General features: G+C 46.5%; 1 protein-coding gene across 3 annotated transcripts in view; it reads left to right on the forward strand.

The window, feature by feature from the left end:
- The first annotated feature begins 1,513 nt into the window (after positions 1-1,513).
- LOC135369077 (EF-hand calcium-binding domain-containing protein 4B-like) overlaps positions 1,514-23,802 on the forward strand; it is a 28,506-nt gene continuing 6,217 nt past the window's right edge. The window contains exons 1-16 of one of the 3 annotated variants that reach the window (XM_064602727.1): positions 1,515-1,621; positions 5,618-5,910; positions 9,375-9,546; positions 9,626-9,772; positions 9,874-9,964; positions 14,384-14,467; positions 14,617-14,688; positions 17,005-17,120; positions 17,234-17,305; positions 19,101-19,167; positions 19,791-19,915; positions 20,902-21,084; positions 21,156-21,270; positions 22,532-22,603; positions 22,903-23,023; positions 23,516-23,597. In XM_064602727.1, coding sequence (XP_064458797.1) covers positions 5,658-5,910; positions 9,375-9,546; positions 9,626-9,772; positions 9,874-9,964; positions 14,384-14,467; positions 14,617-14,688; positions 17,005-17,120; positions 17,234-17,305; positions 19,101-19,167; positions 19,791-19,915; positions 20,902-21,084; positions 21,156-21,270; positions 22,532-22,603; positions 22,903-23,023; positions 23,516-23,597 — 1,772 coding nt within the window. In that variant the 5' untranslated portion in view covers positions 1,515-1,621; positions 5,618-5,657. Of the gene's footprint in view, positions 1,622-2,591; positions 2,671-5,617; positions 5,911-9,374; positions 9,547-9,625; positions 9,773-9,873; positions 9,965-14,383; positions 14,468-14,616; positions 14,689-17,004; positions 17,121-17,233; positions 17,306-19,100; positions 19,168-19,790; positions 19,916-20,901; positions 21,085-21,155; positions 21,271-22,531; positions 22,604-22,902; positions 23,024-23,515; positions 23,598-23,802 lie in introns of those variants that run through there. The other 2 variants (XM_064602728.1, XM_064602729.1) reach the window with 2 other exon arrangements.

Raw genomic sequence — 23,802 nt, forward strand, 5'->3', positions numbered from 1 at the left:
GCGATGTGCCTTTGCCTCATGCCCCGCACACCCCTAGCACTAGACCTGAATGGAGGTCAGGAGAAATTGATAGAAATGCACAACGCTCGCAAACAGGATTGAAATTTCGCGTATGGAAGCCTTGAGGTACTTTATTTTCACGGACTAAATAAGATAAACGTTGTTTTCCGAGTCCGTCACTTTAAAATAGATGATGACGTCTCTATAGCTTCAAACTTCCGACTGATGGTCGTTTGCCTGAAGTCAAGTGTTATCGATATTTTTTTTTCAAACGTTGTTATTTTGGAGAAAAAGATAATCATCCCATGCAGTTTCCTATGGCCTATACCGCACGAAAACTGCTGTATTTTTTTTTTTCTGTCTGCTTCATGTTCACATTATCACGTATAGGTGGCGCTGCCCGCAGACGAACCCCGGGGATGTGGGTGGGGGGGACGCGGAAGCAGTGCCGGCGATACATGGTAATGTGAACGTGAAGACGACAGGGAAACATGGCCATGACATAGGCTATAGGAAATGCGAACGTTTTTTTTATTCCAAGAAGGCCCTCAAGGGCCTCGGTACTAGTGCACGTTTTGATTGAAACAAAGCAGCACAGTAGGGTACAATGTTATAGTGCACAGAAACACGGATATATATATATGAAATTAAAAACGAAACACAAAGTGCGATAGTACGGGAAGTGAGAAAAAAAAAAAGGCGAATTTATTTATATTTAACGCACTTGGAATGCTAGAAGGGTTGTTTACGTTATGGCGGAAGCTCCGCCTTCGTCAGGACAAAAATATGCCAGTGATACACAGAGCTTATAAAGTCTTGCATAGTGGCGTCATCGGGAAAGGGGAAAAATTCCGCCACCTGGCGGTTGTCAGTGTGTCACGTCTCAGAATGCTGTCTTCTCAGGTTCAAGTGTGAGGTCATCGTCCTTGAGGGAGTGGCTTTGTCCAGGTTGTCTCACTGGTCCAGCTGAAAAGGGATTGGAGAGAGTACCTTATCTACGAGCCCCCTCGACCGCATGGTGAACTGTCAAAAACAAGCTTAAACTAACCTAACCTCTGAAAACTAACCTAGGACACGGTTCTAACCTGTTAGTAGCGCCCTCGACCGATGCTACACTGGCAAATACGAGCCTAAACTAACTTAACCTCTGAAAACTAACCTAGGACACGGTTCTAACCTTTGAGTAGCCCCCTCGACCGCATGGTACACTGGCAAAAACAAGCCTAAACTAACCTAACCTCTGAAAACTAACATAGGACACGGTTCTAACCTGTGGGTAGCGCCCTCGACCGCATGGTGCAGTGGCAAAAACAACCCTAAACTAACTTAAACATTGATTAACAACATAATCAGACACCATCGCGAAAGGCATTTGTTCATGTAGCGTGTAATAGAACGATACGAGCACACCACCGTTAGCTCTAGGCAGTTTTCCTCTTTTGTTGATGTGGCGAAAACAGCCTGATTGCCTGGGAATAGATGAATTTAGACAGAGCCATGCCCTGACGGACGCCTCGCCGTGAGCGTATAGCAGGTGCGCGCCTTTCGTCATAGACGACGCCCTGTTCTTACTGACGCGCCACGTCCAGTCACTCTGTCTGCAGGCAATCGTGCCGCAAAGGTAAGGCTTTCCGAGAATTGCCGTGCGTGGGTTGTGCTATAGTCACGTGGTTCTTTTCTCTGCCCTATGGCGCTTCAAAAGAGCAATACGAGTGTTTGACAACAGGAAATGTCTCTGTTGGGAGGACCATTTACGTCTGAAAGCCCATTCCCATAGCGGTTGCCATTCGGAGATCCCAAGCGATTGTCACAAAGATGTTCCCGCCACCAAGTCATCCCATGATGCGTTCCTTCATCCATCATAAAGGGACACTGAGAACGACTCATGTACGCATGCAGCGCTGTTGAAAGGGTTCACCTCGGTAGAGCACCCAGTCAAGTGCTGACGAATTCAGGTCATACATCTCATGATTCATGGTCATGTATCTGCTGTAACATGTTGTTGTCATAGGTGTACTGCGAAGCGCTCCGCCCGTCCGTTGCTTCTGTTCTGAAATTATTTCTTCAATCGTGCGAATAACTTACGTTTGCACGCGATGTGGCAAAATCAAGAATAATAAGCATCTCTCACTCACGTCATCTTGAAAGATCAGATCCCGTCCGCTTCATGCAAATCCCGCGACGGACTTAAATTTTCCAAACTAGTTCTGTCTGCGAGACATTCATGCAGTAATATATCAAATAGTATAATGTTAATGATGTCAGCAACTAATATGCCTATAATGAAACACAATCGAAACTCTGTTGGCTGTTCCGAAAGGTTAGCAAATAATAGCGATATATTGGATAATAATTTATGAAACCCAACATTTCTCATAGCAAAGAGCTGGCTCGTGTTTGTGCACATAGAATCGCTCCTAATTCTTTAACATATTCCGAAAACAGTTCCAAAGACCTCGTCACAACACGAACCATATGCGGTGTATCGTAGCCACGTGATATTCGTGCTTATGAAAATACAGTCTCCTTGTGACAGCTGCATGTGGAAGAACACCTGCATGTAGCTCGACGCCAGCTGCTGACCCATCAGGTGGAAACTATCTGAAAAATGATAACGGAAAGAAAAAGATGGTCTGGTTTTGCACACATACTTTGTTTGGCCGTTGAGAGGTGAGTGCGGTAGACCAGGAAACAATAGTGCATCCGTTATCATTCTCACATTCTCTAACGCAGCGCTAGGTGCTGTTGGAACTAATGATTAGAGCCCGGGACTTTATGTACAAAAATGTTCCAAAATATGCGTCGCGAAACGCAGTCTAAATAAGCACAAAATACGCAGAAATATTGAATGCCGGGAACGTTGATCTGGAAACTTTTGCGCATCTTGGAACTCTATAAATACCCAAATTGTCTACGAAAAACGTCCCTCGGGGGGATATGTTTAATAGAAGAAAAGAAAAGAAAAAGAGGGAATGTTAGCCAGACTGATGCCGGAACGTTGAGTTGAGTTGAGTTGATAATTAAGAAAAAAAAAATGGAGAAATGAAATAGGCACTCTTTACGAGAACCGGCTACTTCAGATCACTTAGGAAAACACAAATGGCAATCTACAATAAAACCAATGAGTGAAAAGACACTCAGTCAGTCACTCACACACACTGTCCGCACACTGTCAGACACACTGTGTCCACCAACTTGGAGTCTGCGCAAAATCGCACAACGGCTTCCATGGTGTGGAACTGATGGTCGAGTGTCCTAGGGCCCAGAACCTTAACAACATCAAATGGTCTGCCATCCAGCCGAGCTAAGGAAACTTGTAGAGGTGATCTATGCTGCTGATACCGTGGACAGGATAATAAGATATGTTCAGTGTCCTCAACAGTCCCAGATTTGCCACAGTTAGGTGAATCCGCCTTTCCAGGCTTGTGAAGAAGACGTCGGCTGTAGGGCACGTTGAGGCGGAGCTGGTGGTAAAGTGACGCAAACGGCCTAGGGAACGATGTCGGGAAAGTAGAGGCAAGCTTCGAGTCAACGCGGTAGCAGCGAGACGCGAGCCCCGCCACAGAGCCATTGTGCCTCAGCCAGTTGACACAAAGCAGTCAACACGACCCTAGCGTCGGACTTGCTGTAATAGATGAGTTGTGACGCACACCTCTGATGTGCTGTGTGTGCCGCAGCATCAGCCGCATCATGCTCAGGTATGCCGCAGTGTCCTGAAATCCATTGAAAGAACATGTCGTGTCCAGCAGCCACCGCCTCTGCGTGTAGTTCTATAACATCAGCAACTACAGGGTTGACAGCACTGGTAGTCCCTGCGGACACAAGGGACTGCAGAGCAGCCTGGGAATCCGAGATAATAACCCACTTGGTCCGTAAATGAGCCGACGCTATATATTCCATAGCCATGAGCAGAGCGTACAGTTCAGCTGCTGTTGACGATGTCGCATGGGAGAAAGGCACTCCAACGCCACAGGCGGGTATGACGAAGGCACTCGACGATCCAGTCGTTGTAGTGGAGTTATCTGTGTATACGGTCTTCGATGTTATGTATTAAGTCGGCAGTCAGCTCGCTGCCGCTGGACACAGATAAGCACATATTGCTTCACAGAGAGCTTCGGAACCGTGAGCCTAACCCTCGGGCTATCCATACTCCAGCCAGGAAGCGGTGACTTGAGCCGCTTATGTCGGGGTATAGTACCACGGTATGGTTGGAGAGATTGTGAGTAGGAGGAGCACGACCTCTGATGCATGGCCTGAAATAGGTAGTGGCGATTATGCCGCGTAGACCAACGGGCGAAATGCCGAAGCGACTCTTGCATCCGAAGAGCTGCCAGCGGTGGTTCCCTGGCCTCAGCAATCGCCAGCTTGTTTGATGTCGATGCGTGGACACCTAAGCATACTTTGACGCTTTTGGCCAGTACACTCTCGAGGACAGACTCTGTAGTGTTACACAAGCCACGTAAAACCGGGACAACATGATACGCCAATAGTCGGCGATTCGTTATTCTTTTAAAGCCTCCTTGAACTGGTAGAGCAAGCTACAGTAGTACGTTCCATTAACTGTTTCACTCTTCTGGAGATAGTCAGTCATCAGAACACCTTCCTTGTCCCAGAAAACGGTGGTCATTAAAAAATTTCCCCCTGATTGTTCCTGAATTTCTTCGGCCTCGGAGACCGCGATTGCCGCGATTCAATGGAAACTGTTGGATTGTCTCAGGACCATAAGCATGTTTCATAATCATCATCCCATTTATGTGTGTGTGTGTCATCAGCTGTAAAAAGTCGCTCCAGAAAGATGTGACTGGAACGCTTAAAATGCTGCAGAATGAACTTGGAGGGATCCATTCGGCGTTGTTTCTCATCGGCAATCAAACATTTTGTCACGTACCACTTGGCCGACTGAGATTTTGGCCGTAATGAAACACTTGGGGATTAAAGGATTATTGGCCGCGATGAGACATTGTGCGTAATGAGATGTTAGCCTTCCGCATACCAAACTCTTCATGAATTACAAACCCAATGTATTCTCTGGATATTCCTAAGGTCTCCAAATTGTTTTAACCGATTTTCGACGATCTACCAAAAGGAGTTCATGGACGCGATCGACACTTTCCGGTGTTCACATCTCCATGTTTTTTCTTCTATCATCATCATCGCTTTCGGGTGTTGACAACGTTGGAGGTGTCCTTTATCTTGGAGCGTCTTCGGTGTCAAAGTCTCCACACTGGCACACCACTTGTTCGTGGTTGAGTATGATGGGCACTTAACGTTCGCGTCATGTATTCATAGATTTCCCTCGGAGTTTTCTCCTGCTTGAACAGGAACTTGATGACAGCCCTTTGAAAATTTTGATTGGTTTGATGTAGAGAAAAATAAAATGGCGGCGCTCGTGAAGAGAGCCGGGTGTTGGTAGCACGCGGTGTTTGTCAGCCCCTGTGAAGTCGGCCCAGGATGCGATAGTGGAGAGGTTGCCCGCCAAACCGTGGTCGACTACGGCAGGTAGCACTTGTTCTCCTTCGTCTCGCTCTTTGTGTTTCCGATGACAAATCGGGCCATGCACTTTTCAGCACGCCCTCGTATATTCATTACGAAGTGCAAAAATTTGCTATCTTCGCAGGGTAAATTTTTAAAGCCCCAAATGAGTCAACTTTAGAATTATGGAAGAGAGGACACCCGAAAGACGTCGATCGTCTGTGGTACCAGGTCAGCTTCGAGACGCCTTGACGAGGAAGGCACACGATCTTTTCTCGCTGTGTGACAAGGAAAACAAGGGTTTTGTGAGCAAGAAAGACATGCAACGCCTTCACGGCGAACTGCCCTTGGAACCGGACCAGTTGGAGGTAGTGTTTGACTCGCTGGACACGGACAACAATGGTTTTCTCACACTTGAGGAGTTCACTGCTGGATTCGGTGAGTCATCTGATCCATTCAATCAATTAGTCTATTAACGACGCTAGTAGATACACTCTTAAAAAAAGGGTGCCACATATATAACACCCTTTTGGAGAGTACAATTACGCTCAAAAGGGTGTCTCCTCATTCCCTCAAGGGAGTAGCATAACACCTTTCTTCCTACTGGAGAGTAATTTTACTCCCCGGCAGGGAGAAGTTGTTATGCTACTCCCTTGAGGGAGTGCAGAGGAGACACCCTTTTGAGCGTAATTGTACTCTTCAAAAGGGTGTTATATATGTGGCAAGGAAAGGAGTTAAAGTATACCCTTTTTTGTTTAAGAGTGTAGAGCTTTGATGATCATGTTGAAGATCCCACAACCGTCCCTCTGAGGTTTCCAGGCTATCCAGACGAATGTTGACTCTGAAGTCGTGTGCACTCCCCTTCCTGTTGCTCTCTCTCGAGCGCACGTCATCAGTAGGGTCCCAGGTTTTCAGAATTTTGTTTTCTTTCTTGTTTCGCACGTTGGGAGGATGTTTTTCAGAGTTTTTCCAAAGCTTATCCGAGAATTCGGAGCTTTCAGTCGTATATGCAGGGTGTTTGCTCTAACGTGTCCAGAAATTGTATTTAAAGCGAGCGATAAAAGAGATACCAGCGCTGCGTTTTAGCTACTTGACTATGAAGCAGGTGCTACTAGTGAAGCAGTACCTGTTTCTTACTCAAGTAGCAGAAAAGTATCACTTGCTTTTCTTTTATCGCTCGCTTTAAATATAATTTCTGGACATGTTAGAGCAAACACCCTATATATATATATATATATATATATATATATATATATAGGGTGCATACATATATATATACATATACGTGCAGCCAAAGAGCTCTGGCTATTTTTTTCCTTTTATACTTCACTGGCTTTGCACTGGGCTTTCAGTGAGTGAGTTATCTCACCCTGACGGGAGGAATCACGTGTTACGTGACCTTCTGACGCCATCCACTCAAACGTTGCCTGCCTGCGTACTGTTGATGAGGCCCAACAAGGCCGAAACAGCTGTCCAGTACTGGCATGGTGACGTTTGTGTTACAAACATATATATATATATATATATTACAATTGAGTCGAAATTGGGTGAGAAAGTGACGACTGTGAAACGACATACTCCCATAAAGAATGAGAAGCAAAAAGGCGTATTGGCAGAGCTTTCGGACACAGGTCTACGCGAACATCTCGAAAGCCTTTGGGGTCTGTGTTTCAAGAACTAGTTGACTTTTCAAGAAGACAGTCTGTGCTGCCTCTTTCACAGGAAAATTTAAAACGCCACGCGCTCCAAGTTCCTTTTTTTTTCTTCACAGTTGCCCGATTAAGTGACCTCAAAATGTCCTCGTGTTACTAAACATAATTTAATTGCATTTTGAAAAAATATTTCTTCTCAGTGGATTTCGTGCAAGAGAGCCATTTTTCCTTCCTTCCCGCGATGTGAGTTTTCGAACTGAGTTCTCGGTTACTTCCAGGGTTTTCTAGGTTATTTCCAATGGCATTCAATTTAACCGGCGTATGTTTTTCGTTTTTGTGTTTTTGTTTTGTCGGTTAAACCCAAAAACCCGAAATCCCAATCATGAGTCACATAACTACTGTTTGCCCAGGGGACCAGTGTCCACCCATTTAATCGAACGTCGTTTTATCCAACTCCATTTAATCCGACTCCGTTTCGTCCAACTCTTCCAAGTCTGCTTCACCGAACCCGTCAGCATGCGACTTGTACAAGACATGTAGGTATGTTTTCGAGGCCCTCACTACGAAGAAGCCGTTCTCATTTCTGCGAGATGTCTGAGTGTCATATTTTTACGGTGTTCACGAACATTACTCCGATCTAGTGTAAGGGCAATCCCATTACTTCTCGTATTATTTTCGAGAAAAATTGAGGAGTAGTCTCGATAGCGCAACCCAGTGGTGTCTAGAGTGGGAGATGATAATTCTGATAAAACTGTGTATTGGCCAGGTTGCGAGCAAAAAGTACCGGTATTTTGAAAATTGATTAAGGTCTACAGGAGAAGCTATCGAAGGATGGTGGTTATTTTGAATTGCTCGGGTGTCATTATTAAGAATTATCTAAAATGGGAGCCATATCGAAAACATCTGCTTTGGCCGGAAATCTCGCTATGGAGCGTCACGACTGATTAGATTGAAGCGATTAGGTTCCATTCATATTTGCCTACAACCATTTTGTGAGCCTATTGCCGTTAAGGGGCGCCGTTTCGAGGATACGTATCACTTTTTCTTTGATAAAAAAGTGATTGAAATGAAGATGCGTTGTTTATGGAGATATGATTGGAATGTTTCAAAGGGATTGAGCGTCGCAGTGCAAAGCGTACGAATTGTGTTTCAAAACAATCAAGATGGCGGTGGAACGAAGTGCAGTTGAGAGATTGCTTTCCAGACGCCTCCGTGTTGTTATCTACCCTTTTGTTTGGGATGGTCAAGTTGCACAAGGAGAAATGCATCCGACAGCGGACAAACTTTTGTACAAAAGTGCCCTGAATACGGCGGTCAATTGTCATGAATGACAATTGCCATCTGTCGCCCCTGCTCATTGTAGGCTCAGAATGTCACTCGGACGAAAGCCTCACAATGTGCTGGTGCACGAAAAACGCCATGTGGAATTTTTTACTATTTTTTCAACCTTTGAGCGATTGAAAAAACAAAAAAACAAAGAAAACTTCATTTCGTGAACATTTCCGTTTCTTTCCTCCTGTCTTTACATCTCTAATCGGGACATAACAATTGGCTGAATAAGCTGGTGAGCATTACTTTAGTTTCAGCGCTCCAACGGTGAGCAATTGTACGGAGTCCATTTTTTTTAAATCCGTGTTAGCAGGATAGCAGGAGGGAGTGGGGAGTATGCGTCCTTAGCCGACTTCAGGGGGAACTGTGCCGTCTGGAAAGTCACAGCCGGTGACAGGATTCGAATCCCAGTCTCGGCGTGCAAAGCGATCATCTGCTGGTCGTAATCCCTTTGTAGGACCAACTCGGGAAGACCCGCAGATGAAGGGCATGAGACTTTCTTTTTCAAAAAGAAAAGAAATAAAAACACCAAACTGTCCTGTGCGAAAACGTTCCATACTCCAATACTGCATGCCATTGCCTCGTGTCACATGAACCTCCCCACATCATCGTCAGAATATAACTGTTGTTGTTTGCACATGACCCCTACTGCCGTGTAGATGATTGCAATAATTTAAGCGGATAGGCGTGAACGGACTAAGTAATAGCAGGGGCATCGAATACGTTATTAAGAGGAATCTCGAGTGATCTGTAACGACTGGAATGCTTCCGACAAAATAGAAAAGCGGTTCGACGAAACGGCCGTCACTGATTCGATGAAACAGCGTTCGATGAAACACCAATGAGAGGCAACTTTGTGCGTGACTTATCTAAGAGGGGCGATTGATTGCGTGTGTGTTCCAAACTTGTTCTTCCCTGCAGGAAAATTCTTGGGTTACGACAAGGAACCACGACGCATGAGCTGCTTCTTTGCACCTCAAGGAGAATGCTCGCAGTCAGCAGAGTCATCATCAAAGGATGTAGAAGATCAAGAAGATGATGAGCAGTTTGAAGACTTCCTTGACAGCCTCGGTGCTCCGGCTCCTCTGAAAGAGTAGAAATGCCGTTCAATACGAAAATATAATTGTCTAAATATTTTCAATTTTTACGTTAAACGATGTGTTCCAATGCAGGGAGGAATACGTGAAAAATACTTGGGTACGGCTAAGGCAAGAAGATCCGACGATGCTCGCTCACTTTGAGACATTTTTGACTAAAGTTACGAACAGTATGAAGAAGAATGAAACCGAATGCAGCACATTAGGACAGGCAATCCTTCAGTGAGTTGTTTCGAAGAAAGCTCAAAGACGCGTAATAGAAATTCTTCACGTCATGCACCGTCGATGCTGTCGGACGGAGATATAAAGAAGCTCGTTTTTAGGAGAAAAATGGAGCAAGATAAACATGTTGAACGCCTGTATGAAGAGATGGAGAACCAAATGAAAATTGACAAGGAACAGCTGCTGGCAGAAGTAAGCAACCCGTCTTACTTACGATGGTAGCACTCGTTCGTACAGTGTACTATATTTTTTTTTTTTTTTTTTTTTTTCTGGTTTGACTGCCGGGCTCGGAGACTTAGGCCCGGGTATAAAGAGAGGTATACACCGACTTGACAAAACAACTTAATTCGGTCATTTCGTTCCCCATACGGGAGGCGTCATCAGTGTGAGGAATACACCACCCGGTTGCATAAACCCGGATTAACATTTGAACCGAGATGAGCTGTCCCACAACTTGAATTTAACTCTTCATTCCGTTCCACCAACGGCAGCTATTGTCACTGAAACATCCATCACGTCACTAAATAACGTTGCTAAGAGAGAATGGACTTCAAGTTTTAGCGACCCCTTGATCTCGATTTGTTAACGAGGGGATTGCAAAAAATGGGAGAGCCATTATTACTGTTACGTCATAACACCGACGCGTCATTACAACTGAAATAGCAAAGTCTCCAAGGCTGGAAGGGGTAGGTTAAAAATGTAGGGGGATGTCGCCACACATTTCAGTGTTTGGTTGTTTCAAGCGGTTAAAGGCTAAAAAGAAGAAGAAAATCTGTGATCATTTCTGATTGATTGGGAACGGAAATGTGAGCCCGAGAAAGTCAGGTCGCTCCAGAGCTCGTGAATAGAACAGAAAGTAGAAAAACCTAGTAACTCAAGATAACCAAGGGTCATTAAAAGAAAACCTACGTATTATAATAGTGATACAATAATACTTCTGAAACAGTGTATTATAATACATAATACTAATACTGTATTATAATACATTATATGGTAATACAAGGAATACATAACTTTTTGGAAAAGCCTATAGCGTGCACAACATTTACTTCACAATTTACAGTGCCTGTTGTATGAAACAATAGATTAATTACTGGCTATTTTAAAATGGAATCTTCGGGGAAAAAAAAAACGATGTCTTGTTGCATATTTGACATTAGCGGCTCGCGTGGCGTTACGGTTATAGGCCTTCCACGCCGAACCCTGACATCGGCTGTGCTGTCTGAGGTTTTCCCTGGGTTTTCCGTAGACTTTTCCAGGCGGATGTCGGTACAGTCCTCCTGGCCTGGTCCAGGACACATACTAATCCCCCACTCCTTTCTGCCGTCCTCTCTCCATCTGTCTACACTTGTGCACCGTTCATAGCCACAGTTGCTTCGCGGCGCTGACACGGAATTGAAAAAAAAAAAAGGCATTCGGCCTTGCACGTCGGACCTGGTACCCATGAACCACCACGAAAAATTTGTGTGGATCTAGTCCGGTCCGGAGCCACCACTCACCATTCAAAATGGTGCGACTTTCCATGGTGGAAGTGACAAAAATAGGTATTCCTTCATCCTGAGCAGATCACCCATGGCAAGTTTGAGACATTCACAAAGGATGTACACAAGATTCCTGACACATATACAGAGAGAGAGTGAGCACACCAGGTGACAGGGAAACTCCTTTTCACCTCAGATTTGCGACTAAGACAGACGGAATGGAACAATGCGAAGGTGCAATGACATGAACCCATTTTCCAGAAACATCGGCCTGGTTATCAGCGCATACTATGGCTGAGTCATAGTGGGGCAGTGGCCAATGCCCACTGGGAAGACCGAAAAGTATTACTGTCTCAACAAGTAATAAAGTAATACGGGTAATACATATTTTGGCGTATAATAATACTAACAGAAATACTTTTTACTAATAGACACACACACACACATACATTGGATGGTGATGGGGTGGGCGATTCACCGCCGCTGAGGCGGTACACTGCCCTATTTCGCGTTGGGGGAGGATGAAGGGATGATGATGGGGCTTTCAAAGAGCCGTCGCCAGACCGGTGGACACAAGTACTCCGCCAGAAGACGAAGGCCCTGCGTCTGGTGGGCAGCGTTCGACCACGGACCGAGGATCTTCGCTATCTTCGCTAGGTTGAATGGCCGCTTGTCAATGCGTTGCATAGAGAGTTCCATTAGGGCACGCTCGTGGTGGTATTGCCCACAAGCCAGGATGACGTGGCTGAGGTCGCCATGCACTCCACAAGTGGGGCAGAGGGAAGACGAGGTGGAGCCGAGACGGTGTTGAAAGGCAGGTGTAAAGGCAACGTTGAGCCTCATGCGGTGGAAGAGAGCAGTTAAGGGGCGCGGTAGTCGCGGAGGAAGGACGAGAGAAAGCGTGGGGTCTACATCAGAGAGAAGGGAGTGAGCTATGTCGTGTTCCCACTGAGCCTGCATTTTGGGACCGGTGAGTGTCGAGAGGAGGTGTCTTCGGTCGCCCGACGACATCATTATCGGGGAAAAAGCTGCGTGCTGATGGGCGTTCAATGCGGCACTGTCTGCTTCTTCGTTGCCGCTGATACCGACATGTCCGGGGATCCACTGCAATACTACAGTGTGCCCTACAATGGTCGCCTTCTTATAAGCTTGCAGGATGTCAAAGACAACAGGACCGAGGAGTCCACGTATCCCCAAGTTGGCCACACACTGGAGCGCGGGTCTTAAGTCTGTAAAGACGACCCAGGACTGAGCTGGGCTGGCTGATACTTTTTGCATAGCAAATAGAATGGCGTAAAGCTCGGCACACGTAGACGATGTTCGGTGAGAAAGACGGTGACCACAGGAGACTGACTGAGATGGAATGACAAATGCCGAGGACGATCCACCCCGAGTAGATGACCCGTCAGTGAAAACTGACGTTGACGCCGTGTAGTTGTCGTTCATCATGCCCAGGGTAAGCTGCTTGGCGACACACGGGGCTGTATCCCTTTTCCTTCCATGCAGGCCAGGAACAGTTAGGCAGGTGACTGGGCTTGACAGAGACCATGGAGGGGCACTGGGAGCCACTGTCTTCACTACGAAACGCGGGACGCTAGGCTTCAGCTGAGTCATCACCGAGCGGACCTTGCAGTGCTTGCGCCTCAAGATCTTCGATACGAGCGGGTGCCGCCGATGATGGGATAAAAGGCGGAGGAAAAGTCGGCAGGTCTCACCGTAGCGAAGAACCTCCAGCGGGGTGTCCCCCGCTTCAGCAATAACTGCTCGGGTCTCTGCTGCTCGGGGGACGCCGAGGCACACACGGAGGCTTCGCGCCAGGAGGCACTGCACCTTATGAGAGCCTAGCATCAACAGTGAGAGCGAGGAACCTATGGTGAGACACGTGCTTCAACGGTATGCCAGCAGCGGAAAGCTGGAAGGGCCTCATGTTCTGCCTTGTAAAAGGAAGTACTACTGTCTTTCCCGTCGATATGTCTAAGCCCGCCAGTGACAGGTACTGCTGGATAGCATCGAGAGCGAGTTGGAGGCGTCGCTGGAGGGCAGGACGGGATTTACCGCTGGTCCAGATACAAATGTCATCAGCATAGATGGAAATAGCCACTTTCCTACCGACGCAACCTCGAAGGCCAGCTATAACAATGTTAAATAAGATGGGGCTCAGAACACTCCCCTGGGGCACCTCATGGGTCAACTCGACAAAGTCTGTATCCACCTGGCTTGTGCGGACGAACAGTTCCCGTCCATGAAGGAAATCAGTAAGCCATGAGAGAGCTCTGAAAGGCAGGGCGGCATCAACAAGGCCATGGAGGACAGAAGCGTGGCTGACAGTATCGTACGCCCGCCTAACATCGAGAAAGACAGCCAGCACAGTCTTCTTGCGCACCTTTGTGTCTTCCACAGAAGTGATTAAATCGAGTACCGAGTCTATTGCTGCTCTGTGCCGTCGAAAGCCTGACATTTCTTCCGGGAAGACGCGGCGATGTTCGAGCCACCACTCCAGTCTAGCGAGTACCATGCGCTCCATCAACTTCCCAAAGCAGCTAGTGAGGCTCACTGGTCGAAAGGAGGAGAGCTGCGATGGTGGCTCGCCTGGCTTCAATAGCGAATAACACGTGCGCGCTTCCAACTGTCGGGTACTTTCCCTGACCTCCATGATCTATTAAATACCTCCAGCAGATACTTGACACATTTCTGATCAAGGTTGCGAAGAGCCCTATAGGTGACGTTATCCGGCCCAGGAGAGGACCGAACCCGAGACAGCAGCAGTGCGCTTCTGAACTCGGCCAGTGAGAAATCCATATCCATGTCATTTTACTAATAGAAAAAGTATTGTAGTCATACTATTACAATACATGGTTCGGATGAACGTAGACACCAATGGCACAATGTACCGAGAGACACGAAGACATCGGAGGGTTTCGAGAAGGATTTCAAAAATTCAATAACCGCGTGTATGGCCTGTATTTCGTGACCCACAGGCCAAGAATTTCTTCGATGCTGAAAGCGGGGTTATCCAGGTGGGACAGATCAGTTCTAGTCCAGCGCACTTTGTTAGGTTTCGAAAAAGGTATGTGCATGGGTAGACTACATGTAACGGTAGTTTTCTTTTTTCTTTTTTTGTTGTTGCAAGGAACGGCAAAAAGAGCAAAAGCTTCGAGAGGTACTTGAAGAAAAGGAGCACCTCTTGCAGGAAGTTATGACCAAGCACTCAGAGGTAACATAGTTTTATGGATTTGTCTCCATACTGTGTGTGTGTTTTTCAACACGTACTCACTTGATCTTCGTGACGTGTTAACGACTAACATATGTTAGTAAAGCTGGTGCATCGACGACACATTCCTACAACCGTTTTCTTGCACAAAGCTCCAACGTCAACTCAAGAACCTCAACAGCAACGAAGCAGGGACCAAGGAAGAAAATGCTCGACTCCTCAAGGTAATGTTGTTAATGCTCTGCCTTCAACTCGGCGCCCGTAATATGAACCTTTCAAAAGTCGCACTGGGAACGTCACTGAAGTGAAATTTAAGTCCATGCCATCGTCCAAGCTTCTTGGGATCCCAAATGTAATAATAATAATTGCGTGTTTACGTCGCGAGACAACTGAAATCATGAGCGACGCCACAGCGGTCGGTCTGTGGATTGCCTTTGCCCACCTGTGGGTTCTTTAACGTGCGATGAAAGCTCACCACACGGCACCCCGTATTTATCGTCCCTCGCGGAAGACGGCGTGTCGAAGCAACTTGTACGCTGCCACCAAGTTGCTAGCGTCCTCGGCCGAGTTCGAACCCGCGATCTCGGGATCAGAAGGCGAACACGCTACCGACTGAGCCACCGAGGCCGGTGATCCCAAATGACCATAACCATACTCAGTTGAGATAGCTCTCTCACAGTGTGATCATTTCGAGGATCAATAATCAACGATATAGATAATTCGTGAAAAGAAAAAAATCAGATCTTTATGGTCGGACTTAGCAAGGGCTGTAGCTTCGTAGATTCTCTCTGAGGAACAGAGATGAAAAAGAAGAAAAAAAGAAAAGAAAAAGAGCTGATTAGGAGGGAAGCAATGTGGATAAGTAACCACTCGGCGATATCTTCCGAACACACGAAGGCGATAATACGAAACAGATTCAAAAAGTAACCGCAATTTAATTTTTTGTTGGCATAATATTCGAGGCACCGTAAAAAGCACTTGGTTTTCGACACATGGATGCCGCGAGAGAAAGAAAAAGGCCCTTCCAGATCGAACTTGATCCCGCCGAGGGGGATATGTGTAGGAGACCAAACAGATGAAAATCATTCGGTCCAGTGAGTGTGGTGGATGGCACTCGAAACGCAGATGTGTGATTTTCTCCGCTGTTGTATGTGCCGTATGATTGTGCAACACACACACCACAGCATGACCCGAATGCAGGCGTCATGCAGTGGGGGATACAATGGAGGGGCGATCGCACCCAAGCGTCAGTTTATACATTGGATTTCCCTCTCTCCACTCCCTCACCACGAGCTCCGACAAAGAACACCCTAAACCGAGGGACTGGATCCTCTCCTGGCTTCGTGTGGTTCTCAAGCAGGCCACAGTATAATGATACACTGCTCACAGGGGGCACCTTCGCCATGCGTGTAATATTGTTGCGAGAGGCACAGCGTCAGGATGGTAATGATTTAATGCATGAGAATGGTTGCGCGTGACATGCACTTCATCTTCATCTACCGGCCGTTACAATATTCTGTTATTGGGCATCTGTGACTCCAAAGGCCATGAGCTTGCCCATTGCTGGAGCTGCCGGAACTTCTTTGGTCTTGGTCATGCAGTGTGCCGCTGCTCCTTGCTTGCTCTCCCTGGATGGCCCATAGTAGATCCAGCATTGGTCACCGGCATAGCTCGGCATTTCGAACCGCGGAACTCAAGATCACAATCTTAATTCTGATATGGCGTGAGCTCAGCCATGGCCTACGAACTCATGTCAAGTCGACATGGCGTATCCGTGAGCTCGATCGTGCCGCATATTAGCGCACTCGTCGGGTAACGTCACTCTTGTGGGTTATTTTGCCGATATCTGGCCACAGCTGTAAGGGACATAAAGAACATTTTTCATGTCCCTTGTCCTTACATCTCCAATTTCACTCAGTCATTCTAATCTGGCCACAGGTGTGACGTTATCTGGTGAGTGCGCTAATATTCGGCATGATCGAGCTCACGGATACGCCATGTCAACCGCCATCTCACCGATTGTGATGGTGAGTTTCGCGGCCTGAAATGCCGAGCCATGACAACGGTGTCAACGCCTCCAAGAAAGTCATCTGCCTCCGGCTTCATAGCGTAGTAATTCGTTTTCACATTCATCTGGCGGATGCCATTGTGGTGCTGCAGAATGTCATTATTCACAAGGTGCGTGATATATGTTCAGTTGTCCGACCACATCATCGATGGCGGTTTCCGTGTATGAGATTTCAGAGATTGTGTCGTCGGGAGCGAGGTGCGTCTTTTTGTGCCACAGCTGTCTAAGTAGCGTCTTCATGTTGCTCTGCGGGCTTTGCGTCCGCTGTACCCAAAAACGGAACGCTCAAACTCCCCCGAGCATGCTAACAAGGGGGCGGTCATATTGAAAGTGCCGTGGTCGCATGGTACTTCCCCATTAGTGGCAGGCCGAAACATATTTGCAGTGCAGCGCTCTATTGCGGGATTTCATTTTTGTTGGCCTCGTATCATGAAAGAGTATCCTTTCACATGTGCTCACCTAAACACCGCAGGAACTAAAGAAACTCGACCGACGTCTGCACGACTCCGAATGTGCTGTTCAAGATACACAGCGCCGCTTGGAGAGTCTCCAGCACCAATCTACAGACGAGAAGCGACGGAGGGCAAGGTAATTTTTCCACTGTGTCCTGCTCCTTATGTTCGTATTACGGGTCAACCGGGCTTGCACAGTGTGTGTTAATTGCAACTCAATTTTACTGTCACAACTGCATTCGCTTGCAGGACTGCTCTTCAGGTGACTGAAAATATCGCTATGGAACGGGAAGACTTGGTAAAGCAGCTCGAGAAGCTCAGGTAAAAAGTGATCACTATTAGTGTGATTTGTACCCATACCACATCCGCACATGTGACGCGGGTATACCAGCACATCTGCATCTTCCCCGCAACAAATAACGAATCGGAAAGATATCATTCTGAGCCTGTGAAGCTAGTTCTCCGCTTCAAGGTACCGCCATGCTGTGAGAGGATGAGAGAGGCATTTTCACGAACGCGTGCTGTTTAGCCACGGGAAACCTAAGATGGGCTCGTAAAATGTTACTTCAAGAGGTTCCAGGGGCGTGCACTCGCTATTTACCCGCAGCGTCGTGGAAGCAGCTATACCATGAAATATCCAAACCGCGCGTGTGTACCCTTTCCGTTCCTGCAAAGCTTTGCCACCTGTGCGGATTTCACCCGAACAGTTCGGAACTTCAAAGCTTGCGTTCGGCGTCCGAATGAAGGCGTAATCCGGCATTAAAAAGTTTGGAAATTTGCCAAGTAGGAGTAAAAACCTTTCAACTTCGTCATCGTCGCCAAATATTGAGCTAAAATGAGCGATCTAAGCAACGTTGAGGCCACATCAAGATACTGTAGACAACCTCGAATCTATTATTAGAACCCGCCGTACTCAGCGCTCAGCTTTCAAGTCTCAAGAATCTGACGGTCCCTCACATTCCACTTGATCCAATCCAAGACAGGGTAGAAAATGGAGGGAGGCGTGGCAGGGCCCAACAGCTCCCCATGGAACCCATAGTTTGTCTGAGATAGCTCACACAGCACTGGGCGCAATGCAAAAGATGTTGACAGAAGTTATGCATTACAGCCGGTCAATCAGGGGCATTCCTAATTGTCTCGCCTTTCGGCGTGCCCTATGGCTACCATCGACTTCTACTCGTTTTGCTCCTGACCTTCAGGTATTTGTAGTCTAAAATAACCAAAGGTTACAACTTTTTTATGATATATTTATATTCGGTCACTATTTTGTTGGACAGCCTCACGCGAGTTGAGGGGATCTTTTTTTATCACCGGCAGCGACAATCACCTTCCACCCCCAGTGTTTGGCATTTGCCGACGGAAAAGGTGGCACAATACCTTGGCCGAGTATCCGCTAGATATCGGCAATACTGGTACAACACTGGACTAATATTGGACCAGTATTACCGATATTCAGCCAATATTGAGCCAAGATGGACATGGATGGCAAAGCTATGTCGAAGGGCTAGCAACTAGCAACTAGCCTTTGACAATGTTTCCTAAACGTCGTATTTCTATGCGTCTTCTGACCGTAGTTCGTGAGTGATATCACAAGTGGCTGCATTAATTTTGCACAGCAGTACTTCGAGTGCCAAGTATTCAGGTAGTACTTCATGTACATTTCCGAATACTTGTACTTTTCTATAAGCACATTTCAAAGTGTGTTCCTTGGACTGTACTTTAATTACTTTTGTCCGGTACTTTCCAATAAAGTACTCAAGCACCTAACTGGTAATGCAAAGACAAAATAAGCAGACGTCCACAGCTACCTTCATAAAAAGCATTGCCTAAGCGAACAGTAAGATACAAACGACAATGTAAGTACTTGATGAACTCGATGAGTGCTTTAAAGTACTTTGCCTAGTACATGGTACTTTGCCATGGTACTTTGTGCTATACTTGGAGTACCAGTGACTCCACGTACTTGGTACTTTCCTTTAAGTACAGTTTTGAGGTACATCGCTCATCACTGGGTTTGCCCACCTTCTTGCCCAAATCTCGGCGTTTAGAGAAGACTATGGCGTCATGTTCGAACACCTGACATCACCATTATTCCAATGCTTTCGTCATTTTACAGGACAATGAATAAAGAGTTATTGGATCACAAAGATGAAATTAACCTCCATGCAAACGCCAACTTGCACGTGAGTGAATAGTGTAAGGTCTTACGTGTACGGGAAGTACAGTTGGGGGACGACGAAACCAATTTTTTTAAAAATAGCGCGTGATTGGTTGTAAAAAATAAAAATCCTTTTCCAATTGCGTCTTGCGTTGATAGTCACCTTTCTCGCCGAGACTGGGAAGCCATCCCGGCCTTCCAAGATTTTTCGTGGACGCGGCAAATGTCGGTAGAGCTGCATGCGAAGTCGGCCCAGGACGCACAGACAGACGCCCGGTTTTGCTGTAATACTCGCATTGAAGTTTTACATAGATCACGTTGCCGTTAGGCCCCTACTCGTTCGTCCCCGGCTTTACATTCTGTCAAGTTTTACTTCCCTTTACCTAGGCTACATCCCTAAACTCTTTCGTAATAAATTCCTCACTTCTGGTTTTGCTTATCTCGGCTTTTACGAGAATCGCTGTTCTTCTTCTTTTTTTCTTTCTGTTAATGCATAGTTTCATTGTGTATTGGTCATTGGAGTAGACTGTCTTGACCCTATATCTATGTTTTTCAATCTCTCTTCCCGAAAGCGATTGTGCTCTGACACATGTATCTTCTGCAACTTGGGGTCAGAACCGACATTAATTTAGATTATCTAACATCCAGGCAGCCGCTGGTGAAGCATCCTCCATACAAACGACCGTCGTTCGTCGCCAACATGATCCGTGCAAGGAACCACAGGACGACCCTCGACGCGGGAGCCGGCTATCGGATTATATCAAAACACCCGCGTGAGTAATATTCGCTGGGTTCACTCCTCCATTCAGTCTCCTCTATTTTTCGAGTCAACGGTCACAGGTTGTTGGCGTGATCCAAATATGGCAACCCCCTCTTCAAGTATGGGAGCTTTGCAGGGAAACCTCTTGATGACTCATCAGTCCAGACATCTTCTTCTAGAAGGCTATGTTGGGTGATTGGCGAGGTAACTTTATGCGTTAAGAAAAGCAGGCGGAATGCGAATGACGATAGAAGCGAAGACTATAGGCCCTTATAGTTTTTTAATGAAAAATCTGTATGAAAAAAGCGACACCCTGTAGATACTCTGCTTAAACTTGAGCGCTCGCTCGCGGCTCTCTTGGGTTAGCAACGGTTTTGTGTACCCGACCCCCGCATGAAAGTCAGCTTGCGCTGCTTGCCTTGGTCTCGTCCCTTCTTTCAACTGGTGCCGACGATAAGTTTTTACTTTTGTACCTCTGCTTCCGTTTCTCTTTTTTGACTGCTGTGACTCTTCGCATATCTGTGTTTGCACTCCAGGTGTCTATGTTCGTTCATGTGCTCGGAGTTGTTTACGTGGCATGGTGTAGCCAGCTTCCACTCTGGTCGTGCCAACTTGTCCATGTTTTTCTTTTCACTCGCTCAGTCACTTGTACTTTTCGCGGGTTTTATTGCAATAAAGTACATTATTGCAGTATATTTACGCATCAGCAATCCTTTTCAGCTGTGAAAGAGTGAAGCTGGAAGGGAGTGAATAATTATCCGCTGGGGAACCGTTCGGCGGGAAATACTTTTAGCAGACCCGTGACTTGGGATGACAAGGCAGTTTTAAGGATGATGATTGGGGAATTTCTGTTACTGGGGGGAGGCCCCGCCACAGAAAGCGATTTCGAGAACACCACGTGAAGGGTTAGTAAAACTAGAGCTTCTTGTTTTAGTTACAGGAAAATTTGCTAGGGGCATTCTTGAATCAATGTCAGGACAACATAAGCTCCCATTCCAGCCCTACACTGGAAGTTTATGAAAATCTACAAGAAGACTGTGAGGTGGATGAGAGTTACTTTGAGAGGGGAACAACTCCACCGGTCTTCCTTGGAATCGAGGCAGCTTTATCTCAGTTTCAACCCAATGGCTCTCGTGCTACAAGAAATGACACTGGAAAGAGTAAAGTGAGACCGCGAAGTAGGTAAGGTATTCACACAATCTGACCCTGTTGATGAAACGCTCAAGAGCATTTCAGGTGAGCCTTTTCCACAGGTCCTGTGAATTCCGTGCAACGTCTACGTCGTGTAAAGGTTTCGTATCTGACGAAGATTGTAGCGAATCAGGGCGTGGAGATTCATTGACGTCACTGCCAACGGACAGTCATATCGTAAGTCCCGCGCGAGGCTTCTCTATTAAATTTCCATGTTCTTTGTCCCGTCGACGTTTTGAGCACCTGGAAGTGATTATCTCCGAAATTCAGTTTCATTTCCCCCCGGCTTAAATTGCTTTAAGGACTTTATATGCGAATCCCACAACTCCCAGTTCTGATATATTTTGTAATGAAATGCATAGTAGACATTATAGAATAACTGCTGCAAAGAACGACGACAAGGGTACGACAGAAGCATCTGCAAACTCTCAACTGGGGTTTTACTCCAAAAAACAGACTATATAAATACACTGGCTGATCCCAACATAAACGTGGTAAGGTGAAGAACGTGAGAGTCAGCTAGATATACTGTATCAGAAAGCAAGAAAAAAAGAGCGACTGCTGAGAGATCTCCAAATCAGTTCTAGAAATTGATGGTGCTCTAACGCATTCGGCACCTCGTGTTACAATATTGTATGCCTCTGTAATTTCCTTCACATGGCGTTCCTTGTATTTGTCAATATGAGGGAGCAGGAAGGACAGCAGTCTCTACAATGGACGGCCAAGTGCCCCGTAGGTGTCAGTTAGTTGAGTGTCTGCTGATGCTTGTGCCGTACCTGTTGTTACCCCTGTCGTCGTTCTTTGCAGCAGTTATTCTATTATGTCTCGCTATGTACCAACTACCCCAATACAGCCCTTTGATGCAACCTAGCTATGTGTGCTGAGAGATAATAAACTTTATTCACCACTCACGTGGATGGGACAAAGATGGACGCCACTTGATAAACTCCCCGCAGGCACAAAGAACAGCCGTCTTGTCCCTTTTATCCGAGTCCGTGATGGCGACAAATATGCGTCCCACCGACCCAACGATGCAACCAGTCCGCGAGCATCACCACTCGTAGACACGCGTAATGCACGTACACAACCTTCGTGGGTATTTGTCAGGCACACTATCTGCATCGACAGTGGCTAATGGTTGAGACGCAGATGCATCATTGCTGGGCAGAACGCAAACAGAACGAACAGCTATGGGCCCCAAAATGTAAGTTGGGCAGGACTCCACGCCTGTGCTTAGCTCAGGATGGTCTGCATTGGAAAGTTATGATTAGTGCGTTGTTGATGACGCAATGAGGCTATGAGCGCGATATTCCTCGTTCGCTCATGTTGATCACAAAACGTAATCACGTGATTCAGTTACGTTGTTTCTGTTGAATACCCACGTACGTAAATTTCATGTGGACACCATAAGCATATAGTAGCCCATAATTATCTCCAGGGTACACAGCGGGTGACGTCACCAACCGATTGTGGAGAGGTGGAAGGACGCATAACCAGCCAGACAAAAACTGTGAGCATTCACCTACCTACCTTCCTCAACAAAGCTTCGTCATTGCTCTGGAATAGCGCCACTATAGCGTGCTACGTTAATTTGCGTTATATTTCATCATATGTCCTCAAATTATCAACCAGTTGGTCGGGACGGAACGGTACAATTAGCGGTCTAGAGGACGGTTCATCCTCAAACAAAGGAGATGTTGCATGAAACGGAATCGACAATAATACTATTCTTTTTTATCGAAAATTGGCCAGGAACTATCTTCCCCAGCAGTATAGACTGCAGTAAGGGACAGAAAGGTATTCTTACAGATTGTGCATCCAGAGAGGGTGTTCAAGGTGATCATGGTTGGTGACTCGGCAGTGGGAAAGACATGCTTCGTTAACCGTTTCTGCAAAGACACATTTTTTAACGTGTTCAGGGCCACAATAGGTAAGTGCATGCCTGTTCGATGAATAGTCATCCTGTTTATCGTGCGAAAAAAGCCTCGAAGGTACTTTGACGATTTCAGTATTATATGGGGGATGGTACCGACCCAGAAAAGTGAGCTGCGCACATCGAGCAATCCAGAGACTCGTGTATTGTGTGTTATTTCCCCAGTCTCAGGGTTCGCTATGAAGATCAATTATATCATCAGCATTCTTGCCGCTCTTTACAATCCAGATAGTTTGTTAATTTGGAGCTTAGTAGTGCGTGTTCCGTTGCTCAGGACAGTTGAATCCTCTCCTGGACAGCAGCGGAACTTGTTTACTTGGTCCGGTCTAGCTTATTTAGTGATTCTACCTCCGTGCTTGTTGAATGAAACAGTGCTTTGTATAGTGTTCGGGGAGTAAAGACCTGGAGAGATGAGTCCAAGAAAATTGTCACATGACTACTCGGGAAAAGGGATGGTACGTTCCCCACAAATGGCTTTCTTCATTGCAGGAGTTGACTTCCAAGTGAAATCAGTATCGGTGGATGGTCGCCCCGTCGCGTTACAAATGTGGGACACAGCTGGGCAGGAGAGGTAAGGCAAGGGTTTTGCCTCAAATGCCTCAACTTCCTCGTAGCTCGAAATACACGTTTCAAAATAAAAAAACTCAAAATGGAAATTAAGGCATTCTGATTTGTCAGTGTGTCGTCAACGTTGCGATCACTCTAGGTTGGAGGGAGTGTAAGATGTAGTTCCTGACAAGAACCGTAGAATATTGCAATATGAATGTCGCTCACGA

Source organism: Ornithodoros turicata, chromosome 9 (assembly GCF_037126465.1).
Source record: "Ornithodoros turicata isolate Travis chromosome 9, ASM3712646v1, whole genome shotgun sequence".
In the NCBI taxonomy this organism is placed as follows: Eukaryota; Metazoa; Arthropoda; class Arachnida; order Ixodida; family Argasidae; genus Ornithodoros; species Ornithodoros turicata.